Source organism: Balaenoptera physalus (genome assembly GCF_965194825.1).
Source record: "Balaenoptera physalus genome assembly, chromosome: 10".
Classification (NCBI taxonomy): Eukaryota; Metazoa; Chordata; class Mammalia; order Artiodactyla; family Balaenopteridae; genus Balaenoptera; species Balaenoptera physalus.
In genome coordinates, this window is record NC_138889.1 from 19998181 (window position 1) to 20017535 (window position 19355).

At 34.7% G+C, this 19355-nt stretch overlaps 1 protein-coding gene across 3 annotated transcripts in view; it reads left to right on the forward strand.

The window, feature by feature from the left end:
* CUL5 (cullin 5) overlaps nt 1-19355 on the forward strand; it is a 117166-nt gene that overhangs the window by 54632 nt on the left and 43179 nt on the right. For all 3 annotated transcript variants that reach the window (XM_082476867.1, XM_082476865.1, XM_082476866.1), the window contains 3 exons: nt 589-730; nt 2142-2287; nt 2370-2450. In XM_082476867.1, the coding sequence (XP_082332993.1) occupies nt 589-730; nt 2142-2287; nt 2370-2450 (369 nt within the window). The remainder of the gene's footprint in view (nt 1-588; nt 731-2141; nt 2288-2369; nt 2451-19355) is intronic.

Consider the following 19355-nt stretch of genomic DNA (forward strand, 5'->3'; position numbering starts at 1 on the left):
TCCACCTGCCAGTGCAGGGGACACGGGTTGATCCCTGGTCCGGGAAAATCCCACCTGCCACAGAGCAACTAAGCCCTTGCACCACAACTACTGAGACTGCACTCTAGAGCCCACAAGCCATAACTACTGAGTCTGTGTCCCACAACTACTGAAGCCTGCGCACCCTAGAGCTCACGTGCCGCAACTGCTGAGCCCATGCACCGCAACTACTGAAGCCCTTGTGCTCTAGGGCCTGAGTGCCGCAACTGCTGAGCCCGCATGCTGCAACTACTGAAGCCCAGTGCGCCCGGCCCGTGTGCCGCAACAAGAGAAGCCACCGCAATGAGAAGCCCACACACCGCAATGAAGAGGAATCCCCACTCACCACAACTAGAGAAAGCCTGCGTGCAACAACGAAGACCCAAAGCAGCCAAAAATAAAAATACATAAATAAATAAATAAATATGTTGCTTTCCTGTAGTATTCAAGTGAATGTAGGTCTAAGAATTTCCTTTTTTAGCATTTGTACTTAAAAGTTTTTGTGTATATTTATGGTACTTGGTATATTAATAATTGAAATGATGGTATATTTTATTCTTTTTTTCCTAGCTCATGCTTGATACATGGAATGAGTCAATCTTTTCAAATATAAAGAACAGACTTCAAGATAGTGCAATGAAGCTGGTACATGCTGAAAGATTAGGAGAAGCTTTTGATTCTCAGCTTGTCATTGGAGTAAGAGAATCCTATGGTATGTTCTGAACCTTTATGATCAAATTTCCTTTTCATGGAAATTAAGACAGTTATAGAATAGTAGTATCAAAGTTATGTTTATTAGAATATAGTCACATCTACTTTTAGTGCCACATGAAATTAAGAGTACACAAAAGATACTCTGTTTTAATGAAAACTACAAAAGTTCATATTCGTGTGGTTAATATTTATTTTCTCCATTTCACTCATTGCTTGGCTAGTGAATCTTTTTAGCAACCTATATTAGAGAAATGTAGATTTGAGTCTCTAGCTTATGAAAGGTAACTGGTTTTGTACTTATATTTTTAGGACATCAGTTAATTCCATGTGTACATTCTGGAATTTCTAAACTTTTCAGTGTCTGATAGTGATACTCTCATTTTTCATTCAATCAAATGTGCTGTTTCCTCTGACCAGAATACTTTTCCTCCTCTTTTATTTGCTAACTCATCCTCATCCTCTCTTTCCTCGTGGAGGCCTTTCCTAATTCCCAGAGTAGGTTAGGTGCTTCATAGTACCTGTGCTTCCCTGTCATAATAACTTCAGTGTATTTAACTGTGTACTTGACACTGTATCTTTACTGGACATAGAATGCCTGACACAAAATAGTTGCCGATAAGAAAGTTTTATATAAATGAACCTTTATTTATCTTTGACTTGCTTTCTCCATTGCCATTATGTTTCTTTAGGTATCAAGTCTAGATTCTCATTAGCCGTGTCCCTGAAATTTATTCCTTTTTATTTCAGCTGCCACCAGTTAAGACTTCTTTGAATTCTACTTCTAGACTTTTGAAACAGTCTTCTTATAGTGATGTTATTGCTATCATTTAGCCCTTATACTTTCACAAGATTAATTTTTAAGTATAATTTTATTGGTGTTTTTCTTACCCATTTAGTGGTAGGCCATGCTAAATTCAGGTTACTTAGCCAGAGATTTGAGGTTCTCCATAACCATTCCTAACTTACTATTCTACCTTATCTTCTATTAACCTTACAATCCACGCAGACAACCTGGTTGTTATACCTCGATTTGATCTTGTGTTGTTCTGCTTCTGAATATTTACTTCCTTTACTAATCAGTGTAAATCCTACTTTGTTCCTAAAGACTCAATTCAAATCCCATCTTTTCTGTGAATGGTTTCTTGATCATCCAGTTTGAAGTCAGTCCCTTTCCTATTCAAAAATAAAATAGTTCATGTTATCTATACTATTTGTCACTTTACTACTCTGTATTGTTATCTTTTTAAGTTTCTTACAGAGAAGGATTTTGTCTTTTATGGCTTTATGTTCTCTTGAGCATTGTCACTGTTCCTTGAACATAACTCCTCAATATTTGTTATTTCATTTATTGTACTCAAAATACTGATTTGAATCATAATTAGAGTAAAATTTTATTTTCTGTTTTTCAGTTAACCTTTGTTCTAATCCAGAGGATAAGCTTCAAATTTATAGGGACAATTTTGAGAAGGCATACTTGGATTCAACAGAGAGATTTTATAGAACACAGGCACCCTCGTATTTACAACAAAATGGTGTACAGAATTATATGAAATATGTAAGTGAGAACTTAGTATATGTGGTAATTTGAGCTATTTTCTTGATTTTCTTAAAATGATTGCTATTTTGCTTCTGGACAGGCAGATGCTAAATTAAAAGAAGAAGAAAAACGAGCCCTACGTTATTTAGAAACAAGGCGAGAATGTAACTCTGTTGAAGCAGTAAGTAATTTTGTAATTGTTTATTCTTTGAGATTATTTGAAGTACAGTAGCCCAGGAGTGGTATATTCATGAAGCAAGTAACATTATTTATCCTTTCTCACTTTTGTGACCAATATTACTAACTGATTTTAGTACTCGTTCCCAGTGAACCAAAGCACAACTTCAGAAGGCACCTTACTCAGAACTCCTTGTTCTTCAGAGCTAATGTGCAAGATAAAATCTGTTTGCCATCCCTGCTCTAGACTTTTCTATATTTAATGTACTTAATTTTTAATCAATCTCCTATTATGTTTTGTGCCTACCTAAAGTTAACCATATTAGGGATTTTCAGGTATCAAGTAGAGTATGCTCCTGAGAGATACAGTTGATTCTCAATATTGATGGGAATTACATTCTGTAAAATAGTGGCTGCGAACACTGAATGAATGAGCACCAAACCATGACTACTAGGGGATATTTCTTCTTGTTATGGGAGGGTGTTTTCAAACTTTTCTTGTCGTGAGATAAAATATTAATTACTTGATAAGAGAACATCAGTCTTTTAAATAGTTTTTATTTATTTTATGTTGTAAGTTCCTCATTAAAAGAAAGAAATGATCAGAGGTAGTAGCCATGCTACAGTGTCTATTCTGGTGTTTTCTTTTACATGGATGACGACCTTAGTGTGCTTTGTTAAGGAATTTAAGAATCAAGTTTAGATAGAGTGTTAGAAATTGCTCAAATATAGCAATAATATTTCTTCCAGTTCCTTTCAATCTTTGGAACATACAAACTAGATTTAGATTCACATTCAAAGAAGTAACATTCCAGTTTGCTTACAACCAGACATTTTTCAACTATGGATGGGATTTCTTTTTTTCTTACTTCTGATTTTTCTTTGGCTTCTTCCATCGTGAGTGATAGTCATGTTTATTTATTCAGAAATTGGACTGAGTTGGGTCTTTTTTCCCTTTTTTGTTTGTTTTGCTTTTTATTATGTGCAGTATATATCCTCTTTCAAATAACTCTGATATTGGCCAGAGAAGGGGGCAAATTTAGTGGTTGCTTATAGAAGTTCTCTATAGAGATTTAAAGCCAGACTTGAACTTCATTCAGAAGGTAGGGAGGCCATTGAATATTTTTTAAACAAATAATGCTACGCTCAAACTTATCCATCAGAAAAATTAATCTAGTGTCAGTATGAAAGATTAATTGGAATTGGGGGGACTTCCCTGGTGGTCCAGTGGCTAAGACTCTGTGCTCCCAATGCATGGGGACTGGGTTCGATCCCTGGTCAGGGAACTAGATCACTCATGCCACAACTGAAGATCCTGCGTGCCGCAACTAAGACCCGCACAGCCAAATAAATAAAGTTTTAAAAATTGGAGTGGGGAATAGCTTGGAATAGGAAGTGGGAGGCTTTTGCAGTAATTCAAGCAAGGTATTAGGAGTGCCAGATAGGGTTATAGCAGTGGGAATGGAAAGAGAGGGTAGAGACAGACTTCCCAGAGGTGGAACATTGCAATATGAATGGGGCTGATATTGGAGAGAATTGAGTCAACAGAGTTTCTAAGGTTTTGGCTTGGGAGAATTGTGCTGCTGCGGGAAGATCAGGTATAAGAATAAATCTTTGTAGTGAGGGAGAAAGATGAGTTTAGTTAGAGGGATTTGAATATTTTGAGTTGATTGGTGTGCCTGTACCACCTGGATGGGGATGTTGTAAGTTTGTAAGATAGAGTTGTTCTTCTATTCTTATACTCTATTTTATACATCTTAGTTGTGTCATATTTTTAGTAAACTTAAAGAAATTCAACTATAGAGGTCCAACTAATACAGTGAATAGGAGAGAGCAAGAAAAAGAATGAGAAAGGTAGAGATAAACAAATACACATGAAAACTTGTATAGAACAGTTAAGTCTCCCTTTCTACTTTAAAATACACACACACATTTTGGGAAAAACTTGAAATAGAAGATGTGAATTTGCTCTTCCATGGATACCAAGTGTGAACATCTTACCAAGCTGAATGATTCTAGAGTTTAAAGATAAGTTTTTGTTTTGTTTCAACAAAGACCCTAAGTGCAATATAATGTGCTTGCAAAGAAATTGTGCTTTATTGGGGAAGTAAGAGGTCTGTTTGTATGGTTGGTTTTGATTGTCTGCTTATTTTTCTTAAATCAACTATTTTGATTGAAGTATAACATATATACAGAAAAGTGTACAAAAATCTCAAGTATAAGTGAGTTATCACAAAGTGAACATACCTGTGAAATTACCAGAAAAAGAATTATCAGCAAGTAAGAAACCTTCCATCATGCTCCCTCCAAAGTATTATTACCATCTTTTTTTCCAAAGGTTATCACTTTCCTATCTCTTAAGAACATAGATTAATATTAATCAGTGACCACTATATAGTTTGTACAGCAAAATTTGGTGCAGAGAAGACATTAAGTATGAAAACTATAGAATTAACTGTAACATTGGTAATTTAAGGCTTAATGCAGATACATTACTGTATTATATACCTTACTGAGCTAAGGCCATTATACTATGTACATAATATTTGTTACATATTTGTTAATTTACAGTTTCTGTTTCCAAAGAGAAATGGTGTGTTAAAGTGAAGTATGTTGTAATGGAAGGAACAGTAAACCAAAAAATCACCAAGTCTGGGGTTCTAATTTAATATGCATAAAGTATGAACAGTATTATTTGAATAGTTACTAAGAAAAGTCACTTCCATAATTGAAAATTATTCAGAGCAGACTTACTGCCCTAAATTCTGTCTTACAGGAATTATCAGCCATCAGAACATGCTATGCTATATCTTAATGCTTTATTGATACTAGTTTTCATCTGTACTTACCTATTAGGCTATTACTAGTGGAAGACAGTTACCTATCAGCTCATATGGGGCTACACAATGATGCACACCAGAATTTAATCTTAAAGTATGTACATTTTCGACATTTGTGTTTTCTCTGAAAATTAGGAAATTATTATGATTTATCACTTACCTTTTTTGAATGTTGTAAGTCTTGATCTTAATCTTCTAAACCTGATTACTTTTCAGTATCATAGGAAAACAAATTTCTGGGCCAGTGTTCTGTATAATAGAGCAAGTCTCACCTAAGTAGTACCCAGTTGTGAGGCCAGGCCTAATAAAGGCCAAATATACATTTCAGGTAATGTTCATATAGTGCTTAGCAGCTTACTGAATTCCTTCCTTGTTTATAAGAGTTTTATTTTGTTCTTTTGGGTATTCTAAACATCTGATTATATCTTTCTTTCTAATATTAATATCTCTTATTTCCTTCAGTTGATTAAATCTGTTAATGGTTTATTTTAGAAAAATGTTAATAATATTGGGGATCCTTGTCTTCTTTCAATGTTTGATAGGAGTGCTTCTAAATGGTGCTTCTAAAGCACCATTAAGCATGATGCTTCTTTCTGGCATGATGTATGCATTTTATGATGCTAAGAAAGTACTCACTTATTTTTCTTTTATTAAGAATATTATCAGGAATTATCTACCTTAGCCCTAAAGCCATCTTATTTTATGGAGAATCATTAGAGGCATTTCCATGAAGGTCATAAACAAGGCAAGGACACCCACTATTTCTACTTCTGTTGAACAGCACATTAGAAGTATTAGCCCATGCAGTTAAACTACAGAAATCAATTAGAGGCATAGAATGGGTAAGCCAAAAGGAAAACTGTCTCATTTTAGAGATGATATGATAGTACTTTGTCTGGAAAACTCCACAGTCGATGATAAAACTCAAACAGTAAAGTAATTCAGGAAAGTGGCAGGATATAAAATTAACATACAAATATCAGTCTTCATATACACAAATAATAAACAGAGGATATAAGGTTAGGGTAAACCTTACTTATAGTAGTAACAAAGAAAATTAAATACTTGGGAAAAATCTAGTAAGAAATGTGTGAAACCTGTAAGAGGAAAAGTTTTAGGCACTCCAAAGACACAGATGTAGACTTGAAAAAATGGAAAGATATCTCTTATTCTTAAATTCTATGACTTGAAAGATACAGATATCAGTTCTTCTCTAAATTAATTTATATATTTCCTGTAATTCCAATAAAAATACCAACAACTGTTTATTGAAATTAGACAAGTTGAAAATAAGTTCATGTGGAAAAATAAACATGTAAGAATGGCCAGGAAAACACTGGAAAATAAAAACTTTGAAGAGAACTAGCCCTACCAGACATTAAAACATACTATATAAATTCTCTGTAATTAAGTGGTGTGGTATTACAATAGAAGAAACAAAAAGAAGATGAAATGAACAGAGAAGAACTACAAGAACAACTGGAAAACAGGTAATAAAAGGGCCATAAGTAAACACATACCAATAATTACTTTATATGTCAGTGGACTAAATGCACTGATCAAAAGACATAGGGAGGGGTGGGATTTCCCTGGTGGTGCAGTGGTTAATAATCTGCCTGCTGGTGCAGGGGACATGGGTTTGAGCTCTGGTCCAGTAGGATCCCACATGCTGTGGAGCAGCTAAGCCCATGTGCCACAACTACTGAAGCCTGTGTGCCTAGAGCCCATGCTCTGCAACAAGAGAAGCCACTGCAATGAGAAGCCCTCACACCACAACGAAGAGTAGCCCCTGCTCACTGCAACTAGAGAAACCCCGTGCGCAGCAATGAAGACCCAACACAGCCATAAATAAATTAAAAAAAAAAAAAAGACATAGGGAGGCTAATTGGATAAAAAAACAAGACCCTTAAGTATGCTGGCTACAAGAGACTCCCTTTAGGATGAAGGACACACAGACTGAAAGTAGGTATGGGATAAGTTTTTTCATGCAAACAGAAATGACAAGAAAGCAGGGGTAGCAATACTCATTTCAGAAAAAATTAAAGGCCATGATGAATGACAAAGAAGGGCAGTATATTATGATAAAGGAATTGATACAAGAAGAGGATATTATACTTGTTAACATATGTGCACCCAATCCAGGAACACCTAAGTATAAAGTAAATACAGATTAAAAAGGGAGAAATTGACAGTTAATACAGTAATAGTAGGACCCCACTGACATCAGTGGACATGTCATCCAGACAGACAATAAGGCAGCAGAGATCCTGAATGGCAGAATAGATGAGTTGGATTTAATTGTTATCAACGGGACATTCCATCCAAAAAAAGGGCAGAATAAACATTCTTTTCAAGTGCGCATGGAACACTTTCCAGGATAGGTCACATACTAGGTCACAAAACAAGACGTAACAAATTTAAGAGGATAGAAATTACATCAAGAGTTTTTTCTAATCACAACAGTGTGAAACTAGAAATCAATCATAGAAAGAAAAGTGGATAAATAACAAACATGTGGAGACTAAACAACATGCTGCTAAAAATCCAGTGAGTCAATGATGAAACTCAAAGAGGAAATCAGAAAATACCTCCGGACAAATGAAAATGGAAACACCGCTTTCCAAAATCTATGGGATGCAGCAAAAGCAGTTCTAAAAGGGACATTCATAGCAACTTCAGGCCTTCCTCAAGAAACAAGAAAAATCTCAACCTAACCTACCACCTAAGAGAAATAGAAAAAGAAGAGCAAACAAAGCCTAAAGTCAGGAGAAGGAAAGAAATATAAAGATCATAGAGAAAAAAAATAAAGATTAAAAAAAACCAAAAGAAAAGATTATTAAAACCAAGAGCTGGTTTTTTTGAAAAGATAAACAAAATTGATAAATCTTCAGCCAGGCTCACAAAGAAGAAACCGATAGGATCCAAATAAACAAAATAAGAAATGAAAGAGGAGAAAGAACAACTGATACCACAGAGATAAAAAAATAAATCAATTGAAGAGGAGGGAACACTCTCAGATTCATTCTATGAGGCCTAATACCAATAGCAAACAAAGACACTACAAGAAAAGAAAATTAGAGGCTAATATCTTTCATGAATACAAATGCAAAAATCCTCAACAAAATATTAGCAAATCGCATACAACAATATGTAAAAAGGATCATACACCATGATCAAATTGGATTTATTTCAGGGTCACAAGGATGATTCAGCATATGCAAATCAGTGTAATACACCACATTAAAGAAAGGAAAGATAAAAATCACGGTATCATCTCAGTAGATGCAGAAATAGCATTTGAAAAAATTCAACATCTGTTCATAGTAAAAACTCTTATCAAAGTGGGTATAGAGGGAACATAACAAAGGCCACTTACAGCAAACCCACAGTCAGCATAGTACTCCATGGTGAAAAGCTGAAAGGTTACCCACTAAATTCAGGAACAAGATAAGGATGCCCATTCTAGCTGCTTCTATTTAACCTAGTATTGGAAGTCCTAGCCACAGCAGTAAGACAAGAAAAAGAAAAGGTATCCAAATTTAAAGGTAAGAGGTAAAATTGTCACTATTTGCAGATGGCATGATACTCTGTAACAGAGAACCATAATGTCTTCGCCCCAAAACTATTAGAACTAAGAAATGAATTCAGCAGAGTTGCAGAATACAAGATTAACGTACTTTTATTTCTGTTCAGTTTCTATACACTAATAATAAAATATCAGAGAATGTAGAAACCAATCTCATTTAAAATTACATCAAAAAATGTAAATACCTAGGAATAAACTTAACCAAGGAGATTAAAGACATACACTCTGAAAACTATAAACCATTGATGAAGGAAATTGAAGATGATTCAAAGAAGTGGAATGATATCCCATGCTTGCTTGGATTGGAAGAATTAATATTTTGAAAATGGCCATACTACCCAAAGCAATCTACAGATTTACTGCAATCCCTATTCAAAATACCCGTGACATTTTTCACAGAACTAGAACAAATAATCCTAAAATTTATATGGAACCACAAAAGGCCCTGAATTGCCCAAGCAATCCGACACTCTCTTCGACAAGTGGTGTCTGGGGAAACTATATAGCCATGTGTAAAACAATGAGATTAGAACATTCCCTCACACATACACAAAAATAAGTTCAAAGTAATTTAAAAACATAAATGTAAGACCTGAAACCATAAAGGCCCTAGAAGAGAATATATTCAGGACACTTTGTCATAAGTCATAGCAATATTTTCTTGGATGAGTCTCCCAAGGCAAAAGAAATGAAAACAAAAATAAACAAATGGGGCCTAATTAAACTTAAAAGCTTTTGCACAGCAAAGGAAACCATCAAGAAAACGAAAACAATCTGGGAGAAAATATTTGCAAATGATGCAGCCGACAGGGATTAACAAGGATTTGTTAATATCCAAAATGTAGGAACAGCTCATAAAACTCAATATCAGAAAAAAAAAACCCAATCAAAAAATGGGCAGAAGACCTGAAAAGACATTTCTCCAAAGAAGACATAGAGATGGCTAAAAGGCATATGAAAAGATGTTCAACATTGCTAATTATTAGAGAAATGCAAATCAAAATTACACTGATGAACCACTTCACACCTGTCAGAATGGCTATAATCAAAAAGTTCACAAATAACAACTGTTGGAGAGGATGTGGAGAAAAGGGTACTCTTGTACACTGTTGTTGGGAATGCAAGTTAGTGCAGCCGCAATGGAGAACAGTATGGAGGTTCCTTAAAAAACTGAAAATAGAGTTACTATACTATCCAGCAATCCCACTCCTGGTTATATATCTGGAAAAGACGAAAACTCTTCATTCGAAAGGGTACATGCACCCCAATGTTCATAGCAGTGCTATTTGCAATAGCCAAGACATGGAAGCCACCCACGTACCCATCAACAGATGATTGGATTAAGATGTGGGGTGTATGTGTTCACACACACACAAACACACACACAATGGAATATTACTCAACCATAAAAAAGAATGAAATATTGCCATTTGCAGCAACATGGATGGACCTAGAGATGAAATGAATCAGAGAAAGACATGCACAGTATGGTATCACTTACATGTGGAATCTAAATGATACAAATATATAAAACAGAAACAGTCACAGATATAGGAAGCAAACTTGTGGTTACCAAAGGGGTAAGAGAAGAGGGGAGAGATAAATTAGGGGTATGGGATTAACAGATACAAACTACTGTATATAAAATAGATAAGCAACAAGGATATACTGTATAGTGCAGGGAATTATACCTATTACCTTATAATAACTATAATGGAGTATAGTCTGCAAAAATACTGAATCACTATGCTGTATACCTAACTAACTGTACACCTATCTGAAAGTAATACAATGTTTTAAATCAACTATGAATTGATTTTAATAAAAATACATAAATTTAAAAAAATAGTGTGATATTGACACATGAATAGATAGTGGACTAGTGGAATGGAATAGAAAGTGCAGAATTATATATGACAAAGGTTGGATGTCAAATCAGTGGCAGTAAAGATGGTGATGGGACGACTCAGCAGATACTTGGAAAAAGATCTTTTGATCTGTATTTTACACCATTCAGAAAAATAAACCCCAAATAGATCAGGGATCTAAGTGTTAAAAATGGAATCATACAAGTACTAGAAGAATTCCTCTTTAACTTTGGCGTAGAGAGAGGTTTTTTATTATGACTCAAAGTTCAGAGTCAGTAAAAGAAAAGACTGACAAATGTGACTATACACTAAAAAAATTGCAATCTTAGAAGTTCTCATCATAAGAAAATAAAAATTTTAACTATGTATGTAATTATGTATGTATGTTAACTGGACTTAATTGTGACTTAATTCACAATGTATACAATTATCTATTTATTATGTTGCACACCTTAAACTAATGTTATATGGCAATTATACCTCAATAAAAATAAAATAATTTTAAAAATTAAAAAAAATGTAATTGCAAAAAGCACAATCAGCAAAGTTAAAAATCAGCTCACAACCTGGGAAAAAGAATTTGAAATATATGTCACAGACAAAAGCCTAATATCTCTACTATATAAAGTTCTACTATATAAAGAACTTTTAAAAATTGAGGAACAAAAAATGATAAATATCTGATAGAAAAAAGTTGGAAAAAAGATACAGATATATACTTAATACTGGCCATCAAACATGAAAAATGTTCAGATTTTTAGAGAAGAATTCTCTAAAAATGTGGAGGGAAATTGACGATCACTATTAGGTACAATCACACTAATAGTTGTTGCAGACAAGCTCCACTAATAGATACTAAAATCAGTGGCCAAAGGTTTGAGGTAGAATTGACAGTTTCAGAGTATCTTCCTCAAGATATTTGGTAAGGGAAAAATAGTTACTATGATGGAGAAACCCAAAAAACACTTATCTTAATCAAGTGATCAAGGTTAACATAACCAGTAATAGGACGTATTGATATTATGTACCCCTTGATATGATACACTAAGAAGAGTACAAAATCATTTCTGTTGTATTCTTGTCAAAAATTAATACTCTTATTCTAATGAGAAAATTTTAGACAATCCCTATTTTGGGGGAAGTCTACAAAATAACTGGCTACTATTCTTTAAAAGTGTCAAGATCCTACCTAAGGAGGCAAAAGACCTGTACACAGAAAACTGTAGGATACTGATGAAAGAAACCAAAATGACACAAACAGATGGCAAGATACACCAAGTTCTTGGATTGGAAGAATTAATATTGTGAAAATGACTATACTACCCAAAGCAATCTACAGATTCAGTGCAATCCCTATCAAATTACCAATGGCATTTTTCACAGAACTAGAACAAAAAATTTTACAATTTGTGTGGAAACACAAAAGACCCCGAATAGCCAAAGCAATCTTGAGAAAGAAAAACGGAGCTGGAGGAATCAGGCTCCCTGACCTCAGACTATACTACAAAGCTACAGTAATCAAGACAGTATGTTACTGGCACAAAAACAGAAATATAGATCCATGGAGCAGGATATAAAGCCCAGATACAAACCCACACACCTATGGTCACCTAATCTATGACAAAGGAGGCAAAAATATATAATACAATGGAGAAAAGACAGCCTCTTCAGTAAGTGGTGCTGGGAAAACTGGACATGTAAAGGAATGAAATTAGAACATTCCCTAACACCACACTCAAAAATAAACTCAAAATGGATTAAAGACCTAAATGTAAAGCCAGACACTATAAAACTCTTAAAGGAAAACATAGACAGAACACTCTGACATAAATCGCAGTGAGATCTTTTTTGACCCACCTCCTAGAGTAATGGAAATAAAAACAAAAATAAACAAATGGGACCTAATTAAAAGCTTTTGCACAACAATGGAAACCATAAACAAGACAAAGAGACAACCTTCAGAATGGGAGAAAATATTTGCAAAGCAAGCAACTGACAAAGGATTAATCTTCAAAATATACAAGCAGCTCATGCAGCTCAATATCAAAAAAACGACCTAATCAAAAAATGGGCGGAAGACCTAAATAGAAATTTCTCCAAAAAACATACAGATGGCACGTGGAAAGGTGCTCAACATCATGAATTAGTAGAGAAATGCAAATCAAAGCTAGGATGAGGTATCACCTCATACAGGTCAGAATGGCCATCATCAAAAAATCTACAAAGAAATGCTGGAGAGCATGTGGAGAAAAGGGACCCCTCATTGCACTGTTGGTAGGAATGTAAATTGATACAGCCATGTAAATGGAAAACAGTATGGGGGTTCCTTAAAAAACTAAAAATACAATTATCATATGACCCAGCAATCCCACTACTGGGCATATACCCAGGGAAAACCATAATTCAAAAAGACACATGCACCCCTGTGTTCTCAGCAGCACTATTTACAATAGCCAAGACATTGAAGCAACCTAAATGTCCATCAACAGAGGAACGGGTAAAGAAGATGTGGTACATGTATACAACGGACTATTACTCAGCCATAAAAAGGAATGAAATTGGGTCATTTGTAGAGACGTGAATGGACCTACAGACTGTCGTACAGAGTGAACTAAGTCAGAAAAACAAATATCGTATATTAACGCACATATGTGGAATCTAGAAAAATGGTATAGATGAAATCTATTTGCAAAGCAGAAATAGAGACACAGAGGTAGAGAACTGATGCATGGATACCAAGAGGGAAAGAGGAGGATGGGAGGAACTGGGAGATTGGGATTGACATACACACTATTGATACTGTGTATAAAATAGATAACTAATGAGAACATATTGTATAGCACAGGGAACTCTACTTAATGCACTGTGGTGACCTAAATGGGAAGGAAATCCAAAAAAAGAGGGAATATATGTATATGTATAGCTGATTCATTTTGCTGTATAGTAGAAACTAACAGAACATTGTAAAGCAACTATATGCCAATACAAATTAATGCGTCAAGATCATAACACACACACGGACCAAGAAATTGTCACAGATTGGAGGAGACTAGGAAAACTAACAACAAAATGTAATCTGGGTTTGTAGATAGCATCCTGGAATAGGAAAAACTGGTGAATTTCTAATAAGGTCTGTAGTTAATTAATATCGTACGAATATTATTTTCATGGTTTTGATAGTTGTGCTGTAGTTACATAAAAAGTTACCATTATGGGAAATAGGGTGATGGATGTATAGGAACTCTATTTTTACAACTTTTACGTAAGGCTAAAATCAAAATAAAATGTAAAAAAATAAAGAATATTGTGAAGAATGCCTTTATTATTTGGGAAGCATCAATGGAGATGATCATGTGGCATTTTCCTCCGTTGAACTAATTCAGGAAATCACATTAACAGAGTTCCTAACATAATAGCATTCTTTCATTTTAGGATAGAACAGAAAGTCTCCTTGCCTTTTTTTTTTGGCCACACTGTGCAGCATGTGGGATCCTAGTTCCCCAACCAGGGATTGAACCCGTGCCCCCTCCAATGGAAGTGTGGAGTCTTAACAACTGGACCTCCAGGGAAGTCCCAAAGTCCCATTTTTAATGGATAAAAATTTATACCCCAAAGGAATTTTGACATATACTATATAGCCAATAAAAGTTACTCTCAAGATGTTTCTGTTTTTTATACGTAAAATGTTTAAATGTTTGGTTTAGCATGTAATCACAATATTTTTAGGATCCTTTTATCAATTTATCCTAATTCAACTTTCATGTGAATTTGCTTGTCATCAGTACAGCAGATTCTAATAGAGATGAATCGAAGAAAAGTGAGTTATGCTGTGAGTTGTTTAGATAGGCTAATATATTGATATTTTGAACTGAAATCTCTAGGCCAGAGATTTTCAATGAAGATAGTATCTACCTCCAGCGAGTGTTATAGAAATTTGTGGAGGCTTTTTTTTTTTTTTTTTGGTTGTCACAATGATTGATTTTTAGTGAATGTAGTCCAGGAATGCTACATGTCTCACAGTGCTCAGACTATCCCACATAAATAAGAATTAGCCCATATCCCAAAAATAATATTCAGTGGTCCCACTGGCCACTCATGTAAATGAAAATCTTGTTTACACTTAGTTATCTGAGTCTAGAATTTAATTTCATTTTACTTTTAAACCAAAACATTTTTGCATGATATTAGTAATACACTTCATTTTCTAGGTATATTATTGTGTAAATTGAGCAATGAAAATATATTTTTTGTTTGGAATCTTAAATTTTTTTCACTTTTGGAAATTTATATCATCTATAGTGATACTGCTCATGGTATCTGAGTCACCAATGAACCTGTGTTAAATTGAAGTCAGGACCATGAATGCTGCCAGTTTGTCCCTCCAGTTTGTGACCTGAGAGGAGTCTTGTCCCACCGGTTTTAATTAGCCTAGCTCTAATTGGCCTAGCTTGGGTTGAGTGCCCAAACTTGGATCAAATGCTTTGTGTGTGTGTCTTTGTACACATGTGCAAGCATGCTTGAGTTGTTAATGTGTTTGTAGTAGGTATGATATAGTAATACTTGACTCATCCAGAAGATAACCCTTTTAGCAACTTTAGCTACTTGCAGTTCAGTGGAGAACTTAAAAAGTAAGTTAGGCCAAGAGTTCTGAGCAGCTGCATTGCATTAGATGTCTGACAGGCCCAGTGTTCAACTTCTACTTATAGGAGAACAACTTAGCTCCACCCAGATCCAGCTTAGCCCCAACACAATTCTAATGAGCTTGGTTATCACTGGATGGGCCTCTAGCAGATGAGCACTGTATTTTATTAAAACCGGGTAAGAGGCTTCAGAGCTGTGCTGCTTGAAGAGGCATTATTGACAGAAAAGTGACACATAACCGTAAGAAAAGAACGAGAAAAAATATAAAACAAAATTACTTAAAATTTTTTTTCTGTGGCTATTAGTATTTTAGGTGATAGTCCTGTATAGCTTGGTTTTACCTGAAGGCAGTCATTTATTATTTATTATGCACCTAAACTATGTCAGGCCTTGTGCTAGTGGGGATAAGAAGATAGAACGGGTTCCTATCTTCAAAGTAACACTAGAATAAAATGGATTGTTTATACAGTGGAATAATGGAATAGAGAGTGAAATGGTGATGGCAAGTCTTCATTTCTTCTCATTGACCAGAGCTCTGATAGGGAAGCAGTGTATTACACTGGTTAGGGACATACATGTTGGAAGAAGATGAGGATTTGAATTCCATTGTCATTTTACCAGCTGTGTGCCCTTTGGCAAGTTCTTCAACCTTTGTAATCCTTGTTTTCCTAACTGTAAAGTGGGGTAATACCCACTTGTGTTTGATGAACTACTATATCAAAACATTTAAATGCTGTGCCTGGCATGGTAGTTTTTACTGTTAGGGCTGTGGTTTACAGAAGTTGCTTACTGATTCTCAGGTAGACACTATTTTACTACCTGTGCAAAATATTGATAAAAAATGGAATTAACAACAAGGTCAAAAGTCATAAGTTGTTAACATTAAAGTAAGTAAAGTACTTGTTAACCTTGAGTATTTAAGTATATTAAGGGTGGTATTTAAAAAGTCAAGGTGAGTCTGACTGACTCCATTGGTCTATGTAGAGTTACTTGTGTAACTAGTTGAGAAATGAAGCAAGAAGCACTGGTTATAAAGGTTTAAAAAAACCTTTAAAAAAAAAAAAAAGTTAATTTTGAGAATAGCCTACCACACATGGAATGAATGAATCCTTGAATACATACACATATCCTTGTATGGTTAAAGACCTGATAATGATAAAGTAGAATCTTAAGGTGGAGTAATCTAGAATGATTTTTAATTCAACTCCTCTATTTTATAGCTAAGGGAAAAGCAAGTTATTACTTATAGGGAATTACATAACTAACGAAAATCAGATCTGTTCCTATTGTTTTTATTAAACTTCAGTGAAGTAGCATTAATTGTGCAAATTGAATACCACTAAAAAAAGACTCTAGTACATCAGTTAGCCTGCGTTATCCCACCTTTCTCATCTTCACAGAGCTATGCATTCATTCATTCAACAAATACTGAGTGCCTGCTGTGTTTTATGGCAGGCATCATCCTTGAAGAGTTTTGCTATAAAGGAAGGTAAAACATCAAGCACATTGATAGTTAAAGTGTTTCACCTTGCAGACCTCTGGGGAGATTGCTATGGATTTAGAAGTTGTGCTCATCTCAGGCAAAATACAGGAGTTGATGACATATGGCAAAAAGTTTTTTTCTTCACGGAAGCTAGCAAAAGGAGACAGAAAGGGAATACAAGGTGAGAGAGATGGTTTATCACTATCCTTTCCATTCAAGATGTATTTTTCAAATAACAAATATATATACTCAGGGTTGACTCTGTATGTAGAACTTTGGTAAATGATGGGGAGAAAAATACAAAAGCGGAATAACATGGTCCCTGCCCTCAAGAAACTGACCCTCTTGTTAAGACAAGACTCTTTGGAGATAAGGAGAGAAGTCTATCAAGCAACCTCCCTTTCTTCTTTTTGCCTACGTAAAGTAGTTTTCTAAAGGATTTTCAGCACACAGGGATCTATACCATGATTCTTCTCTTTATTTTTTAAAAAAATATTTGTTATGAAACTTTTCAAATATTTTCAGAAGTAGAGAAAATAGTGTAATGAACCCCACCCTCCAAACCTAGCCAGCAGATTCAACAATGATCATCATTTTGTCATACTTGCTTGGTTGATCCTTTTTTTCTTTTCTTTCCTTTTTTCCCTTTCCTCCTCTCCTATCCTTTCTTTTCCTTCCCTTCCCTTTCCTTCTCTTCTTTCTTTATTTTTTTTAAATTAAAAAAAAATTTTTTTTTTTTTTGGCCGAGCTGTGCAGCTTGCAGGGTCTTAGTTCCCTGATTAGGGATCGAACCCAGGCCCTGGCAGTGAAAATGCCAAGTCCTAACCACTGGACTGCCAGGGAATTGCATCTCTTCTTTCTTTTCTCTCTTTCTTTCTTTCCTCTAGCATTTAAAGATGTTATGATGTACATTTTTACTCTAAACACTTCTATATTATAACATTATTTTTAATGCCTGTATATATTTCATCATATGTATGTACTATAATATACCTAACTACTTCTCTAATGATGGGAATTTTCATTATTATTTGTTATTATTATGGTTTTTTAAATAAATAGTACTTCCTGGAATGTATTTACATGCTTATATCTTTATATCTTATATCCTGATATATTTTTAACATCTTTATGCATACATCTTTCTTACATGTGGCATTCTCTTGGAATGGAATTTCCTGGAAATGAGATTGCTGAAGCAAAGGGTATGCACCTTTTACAGATTGCTATATAACACCAAACTGATTTTCAGAAATGTTGTTGTAATTCTGATTCCCATTAACAATATGCCTGTTTATCTTTGCTGATCTGGGTTTTTTCAGTCTGTTAATTTTGCCAATTTCCCAGTATCATAGATTTTAAAAGATTTTTTAATGTGCATTTAAAAATTACTAGGGGACTTCCCTGGCAGTCCAGTGGTTAAGACAGCGCTTCCAATGCAAGGGCGCGGGTTCGATCGCTGGTTGGGGAACTAAGATCCCACATGCTGCATGGCGCAGCCCAAAAAAAGAAAAATTGCTAATGAGGCTGGGCATCTTTATTTATTTTTATTTTTTTAGGATTGACATTAATAGTTTAATTCAAGGGAATATCCATCTGCTAGTTCCTATCATTAAGAACATTGGATTTTCCACTACTTTATTCTTATTATGGACCATTTGTATTTCTTCTTTTGTGAGTTGAGGCTACTCTTTCATTATTTTACTTCTTTATTCAAAAAACCATAGTATCTTGATTTCCTATCTCTGATTTTCAAGGCCCTTCATAATTTGGCCATAACTTACTTTTCTAACTTAATACTGTCCAGTAAGAGGCATTCTACCCAATAAGGAATATTTCCTTATTCATCTACCTCATTCTATTCGTTTTTTTCTTGGATTCATTCTTTTAAGTAATGTTTTACTTTTCTTCTTTTCTGCCTATTCAAATCCTTCAGAATTCTTAAAGCCCATCTTGCGAGTCTCCCCAAATACTCTAGCCTTCATCCATTTCCTGTTATTTGAATTCCCACTGTACCAATTGTTTCTACAACTTGATTTAGTAGCAGATTATAGGCTACTTTGTTGTGTTATTTATCAAGCACCGAATGTGTTGAGTGCATGAATATATAGCTGGATGGAACACAGTCTGTGTCCTTGTGAAGTTTATTTATAGTGTCGTAATAATGTGTTTATTTCCATCTCTTTGCTTTATTGGTGAAATTGAACTTTTCATATACCTCTGTTATGTATGAAGTATGCACACATTTTAGATACACTATAGTTAAATATCCCCAACTGGATTGTAACAGCATTGAGTGTATAAACCATGTTTTATCTTCTCTATTCCTTACAACACTTAACTCATTTCTGAGCACATAGCCATTACTAAGTATATACTTGCTCTCTTAATGTAGTATCAAAAGTTGTAGGCTTGGAGTCACATACCTGGCCTCATATTACAGCTCAAGACCTTATGAACTAATTGTGTAACATTTGTAAGTTACTTAGCC